Source organism: Emydura macquarii, unplaced genomic scaffold (genome assembly GCF_026122565.2).
Source record: "Emydura macquarii macquarii isolate MOO-44397 ecotype Brisbane River unplaced genomic scaffold, CSIRO-AGI_Emac_v2 contig_369, whole genome shotgun sequence".
Lineage (NCBI taxonomy): Eukaryota > Metazoa > Chordata > Testudines > Chelidae > Emydura > Emydura macquarii.
Window position 1 is genome coordinate 3,200,118 of NW_027130506.1, and position 6,000 is coordinate 3,206,117.

General features: G+C 36.9%; 1 protein-coding gene across 1 annotated transcript in view; it reads right to left on the reverse strand.

The window, feature by feature from the left end:
- The window catches only part of ENPP2 (ectonucleotide pyrophosphatase/phosphodiesterase 2), a 95,734-nt gene extending 91,124 nt beyond the window's left edge, over positions 1 to 4,610 (reverse strand). The window contains exon 1 of the mRNA XM_067530765.1: positions 4,487 to 4,610. Within this exon, the coding sequence (XP_067386866.1) occupies positions 4,487 to 4,507 (21 nt within the window). The 5' untranslated portion in view covers positions 4,508 to 4,610. The remainder of the gene's footprint in view (positions 1 to 4,486) is intronic.
- Between the last annotated feature and the right edge of the window lie 1,390 nt (positions 4,611 to 6,000).

Sequence of the window (6,000 nt, forward strand, 5' to 3'; positions counted from 1 at the left end):
TATGAATCCATTTGGCATGCATAGTGATATCCTCACTGTTCTCTATCATTCTGGTGCTGTGCAGTACATAATTCATAGATCCATATATTTTAAGGCCAGAAGAGAGCATTAGATCATCTAGTCGGAGCTCCTGTATAACATAGGCCATAGAATTTTACCCAATTACACCTGCATTCAGCCTAATAAAAGTATGCATGTGTGTAAGGGTAGTATTTTCACAGCACTGTGTGTAACCATTTTATTAGTAGTACTGTGTTGGCACTGGACCAAATTCATCATGTATAACTCCATTTACTTCAGTGAATCATTAATTTGGTGCATTGTATCTAGTAATTAAAGCAGAGACTGGGAATCAGGTCTGGTTTCTATCCTAAACCTCCCACTAACTGATTATATGATCTTGGGCAAATCACAATATCACTGTGCCTATCTGTGAAAAGTACATAAGAACAGCCCTACTGCGTCAGACCAATGGTCCATCTAGCCCAGTATTCTGTCTTCTGACAGTAGTCGATGCCAGGTGCTTCATAAGGAAGGAATAGAACAGGTAATCATCAAGTGATCCATCCCATCGGCCATTCCCAGCTTCTGGCAAACAGCAATCCCTGCATATCCTGGCTAACAGCCATTGATGGACCTATTTTCCATGAATTTATCTAGTTATTTTTTTAATCCTGTTATAGTCTCGGCCTTCACAATATCCTCTGACAAGGAGTGCCACAGGTTGACTGTGAATTGTGTGAAGAAATACTTCCTTTTGTTTGTTTTAAACCTGCTGCCTATTAATTGTGTTTGGTGAACCCTCGTTCTTGTGTTATGAGAAGAAGTAAATGACATTTCTAAATTTACTTCCTCCACACCAGTCATGATTTTATAGATCTCTATCATATCCCCTCCTTATAGATCTCTTTTCCAAGATGGAAAGTCCCAATCTTATTAATCTATCCTCACATAGAAGCTGTTCCATACCCCTAATCATTTTTGCTTTGTCCCTTTGTAACTCTTCACAATCTGCTTTGGACTGAACTATCTTGAGTAGTTTTGTATCATCTGCAAATTTTGCCAACTCACTGTTTACCCCTTTTTCCAGATCATTTATGAATATGTTGAACAATATTGGTCCTAGTACAACCTCCTGAGGGACACCAGTATTTACCTCTCTCCATTCTGAAAACTCATCATTTATTCCTTCCCTTTGTTTCCTATCTTTTAACCAGTTACTGACTGAGGAGAGAACCTTCCCTTTTACCCCATGACCACTTTCTTTGCTTAAGAACATTTGGTGAGGGACCTTGTCAAAGGCTTTCTGAAAATCTAAGTTCACTATATCCACTGGATCACCTTGTCCACATGCTTGTTGACCCTCTCAAAGAATTCTAGTAGATTGGTGAGACATGATTTCTCTTTACAAAAACCATGTTGACTCTTCCCCAACAAATCGTATTCATCTATGTGTCTGATAATTCTGTTCTTTACTATTATTTCAACCAATTTGCCTGGTACTGAAATTAGGTTTACCGGCCTGTAATTGCCCAGATCGCTTCTGGAGCCTTTTTTAAAAATTGGCATCACATTAGCTATCCTCCAGTCATCTGGTACAGAAGCTAATTTAAATGATAGGTTACATACCACAGTTAGTAGTTCTGCAATTTCACATCTGAATTCCTTCAGAACTCTTGGGTGGATGCTATCTGGTCCTGGTGATTTACTACTGTTTAATTTATAAATTTGTTCCAAAACCTCCTCTACTGACACCTCAATTTGGGACAATTTCTCAGATTTGTCACCTAAAAAGAATGATTCAGGTTGGGAATCTCCCTCACATTCTCAGACGTGAAGACCAATGAAAAGAATTCATTTCATTTCTCCACAATAGCCTTATCTTCCTTGAGTGTTCCTTTAGCATTTCAATCATCCAGTGGTCCTACATGTACTTAATTTTTTTTTTTTTTGCTGTTACTTTTTGAATCTCTGGCTAGTTGTTCTTCATATTCTTTTTTTGCCCTCCTAATTATATTTTTACATTTCACTTGCGAAGGTTTTTGATGCTTTCTATTTTCCTCAATAGGATTTAATCTACTTTTTAAAGGATTCCTTTTTATCTCTAACTGCTTCTTTTACTTTGGCACTTTTTTGGTCCCCTTGCTATGTTTTTTTAATTTAGGGCATACATTTAAATTGAGCCTCTATTGTGGTGTATTTAAAAAGTTTTCATGGAACTTGCAGAGATTTCACTTTTAGCACTATACCTTTTAATTTCTGTTTAACTAACTTCCTCGTTTTTTGTAGTTCCCCTTTCTGAAATTAAATGCTACCATAGTGGGCTACTGTGGTGCTTCCCCCCATCCCCAGAGATGTTAAATTTTATTATGTTATGGTCACTATTACCAAGCGGTTCAACTATATTCACCTCCTGGACCAGAACCTGTGCTCCACTTATGGCTAAATCAAGAATTGCATCTCCACTTGTGGTTTCCAGGACTAGCTGCTCCAAGAAGCAGTCATTTATGGTATCAAGAAACTTGATCTCTGCGTCCCATCCTGAGGTGACATGTACCTGGTCAATACCCATTATTATTGAGTTTTTTATTTCTATAGCCTCTATAAACTCCCTGAGCATTTCCCAGTCACTTTCACCATCCTGGTCAGGTGGTCGGTAATACATCCTTACTGCTGTAGTACCTCCACCTCTTAATTAAAGTCTTAATTAAACTAGTACTGGTGAATCAAATTTGACATCCTTGAATAAAATATGTGATATGAGTGCTCTTACTAACAGATATAGCATTTAAGAATGACACTAATATAGCTTTATATATTATAGTCATTCAAACTTAGCTAGCATCCATTATGTATGTTTGGAAACCTGATCACTGCGGTGACTTTAAACTCTCACACTGTAACCATTATGTTACAAAAGCTGCATCCTCTGAAATGGATAAAATTTTACTAGCCTCAATACAAGTACATCAGTGGAGTATTTTTTGTCAATATGTTGTATTAGCATCCAACGCAACTCTGACCTGGCTCATTTAGATGAAATTGCTATGTGGTGTAAGAAGCTTCTAGTCTCAATATAGGAACTTATGTGACATTCTACATGTAATTCAGTGCCACTAACTGATCAGCCCTGCCATTATTTAAGCACATTCCCATTTATGGATAGTGCTCAGGCCTTCATCCATTATCTGCTGCTCTTCCTGTTCATACACCAGTCCTCTCCCTCGCCTACATGCTATCTTATATCCTCAGACTCTGTTCCTCCTCACTTCCCGTCACACACACTATCCAGTCAATATGTATGGAAAATATTGCAGTCTTAAGTTTCCACAAGATTATTATACCATAAACAGTGAGGGAAGAGAGACATTTGTGAAAATTACAAAATAAGCTTGACAGCATTCTGTTAACACAATCTTTTGAACAAAAGTAGCAAGTACTTTTTTGCAACAGAAAGATATATATCTACTTGACAATCACTGTTTCTTAAAGTAGAGAAATTACTTAAATGCTTCACCCCACAGAGCTCAACTCAGTATGTCTATCACTGATTTAATGGCAATGGCCACCATCCAGTTTAAATACACCTAGATTAGTAATTGAAAAATTGTATAGATGATTAGTAATCAGACATCAGAAGGAAAAGGTTTGTTTTGCAGTCCAGAAGGACACAATGTTTAATTTAGCAAAATTAGCTTGATCAAAAATGCCACACTCAAAACAGTGCTATGGGAACTACAAAGGAGAAGCTGTTTTGATCTTGCCTTATTATCTAGGGTCTGTAATCAACATTTCCCATTTGTAGGACAGTGAAATTTAACATCTGCGTGAGGTGTTAACACTCTGGGGAAGGAAATTCACACATTTTCCTAGGAAAAGCTTCAGTGGACACGTCTTTCATGGAAACCTCATTAAGAGACAGGTTGGCTTAAAGAGGTCCATTATTTATACAAATTAAATACTCAACAGCTGACAAATGTTGCTTAAATCAAAAGTCAGAATCTATGTTTGTTTAACTCATAATTGATTTATTTCCATAATATTGACATTATAGGGGGAAAGTGCATTTAAAACACAAGCCACTTTAATAGTGCTTGGACTGGATGCCAGCTTTAACAATGCTACAAACTAAAAATATATGAAAGGAAATTTATATTATATAGGATAAGACCATCTCTGCTATGTGTAATAGGATTAGAATAACCTATTCACTCTTTCGGCATTAAATAATACTTTTTACCTAAATTTAAATCTAAGGGACTTCATTACAATGTCTAAGTGTGGTAGCTAAAGACTTTAAACTTGTCTGGACAAAATCCATGCTGTGTTAGGTTAAAACTAACCTGTGTAATACTACTATCCAGCCTCACTTTACCTGTACATTTACTTTAATAATACAACACTATTTTTAAGAAGCTGTTATAATACTTGGAAAGAAAGAAAGAAAGAAAGAAAGAAAGAAAGAAAGAAGATTATCCTACCGTACCAATTCGTATTTCTTATCCATGAGTTAATAGGCGTTTGGATCACTTTTCTTACAGTCACTGCAATAGCTCTTCTCTTGGACTCAGTGTGGAAGTGAAGAGTGAATTGTGATAGGTGCAGTGATCCTGGTTTGTTTTGTTTGTCCACTGTCTCATTTGCTTTTGAGATTGATCCAATGCTGATGAAGTCAGGGTGCCAGCTGTCCTTGGAGGACAATGGCTCAATTGGAAGATGCCTTTGGAACAAAGGAGCTGCTTCCAGGATTGATTTTACATGCACACATGTGACCCATTGCCTGAAATGACTCTATGGAAAGTGTCACCCCCACTAAAGACTTGCTTTTAAATGAATTACTCTGATTTGCACGATTAAGTCCTTTCACCACATACACAGTCAAGAGAGGTCACTCTATGTAGAGATAACAATGTGATGCAGAACTCTTTTTTAATCATTTCACAGAATTAAATAATAGGTCTGATTATTTTATCTCACTTTCAAGATCCTTGGCTACATTTTTCAAAATTGGGTGCTTAAAGTCAGGCACCTGAATCCATATTTTGGTATTTAAATAAAAGTGTCCTGATTTGCAGATGTGCTGAACATGCTCAGCTCCCATTCATGTCAGTGGGAATTATGAGAGAACAGCCCCTTTTAAAACTAGGCCACCTTTACTAAGGTGCATAAATAGAGATTTAGGTGCCTAACTGTAAGCATCCAGATTTCAAAATTAGGGCCCTTGGATTTTTTTTTAAATGGCTTTATTGTATGGAATTTTATACTAATTCCTGCACTGCAAATGCATTTTTTTAACAGATTCATTTTATGCAGGTATTTCCAATTTCGTAATATTAATATTAATCAGGAATTGGACAAATCCACATTTTACCTGTTTAGAGAATACCTGTGGAAAAATAGTTAGTGAGCTTATATTGAGCCATTATGTGAGCCTGTTGAAATGAATGGAAAGCCTGATTATACCTTTCCTGCCACTCTTGAAGGAAGGCTGAAACAGTCACTAATGGATTTCCCTCCCACCTAAATTAGCACCAAAATACTTTCAATTAAAATACAAAACAATACAATACATGCTGTGAATATGGGAGGTAAAAGACAACCCCAGAATTTCCTGCTGCATTCCAGACTTTCAGGGAGGATGGCAATGACTTGTAAATATCATAGTTTTATAAAGGCTGGAGGAACAGGTGTGATCATCCAAACTGACTTTCATAACTCAGGCTTTAGGACTTCCCTGAATTAACTATTGCATAAGGTTAAATATCTATGGTTAAACTAGAGCCTATCTTTTGGGAAACATCCAATCTTGATTTTAAAAGACTGAATGAAGATCCAATGAGAAGTGAGTGATTGCAAGACCTATTGACTCAGCCTAACCATCTCCCCATCACATAGAGGAGGGTTGTAATCAGCACTACATACTCTCATGTTTTTTCCAGTTTAGTTTTAAAAGTCCTCGGCAATAAGCCTTCACCACTTCCCTTGGAGACTATTGCACAA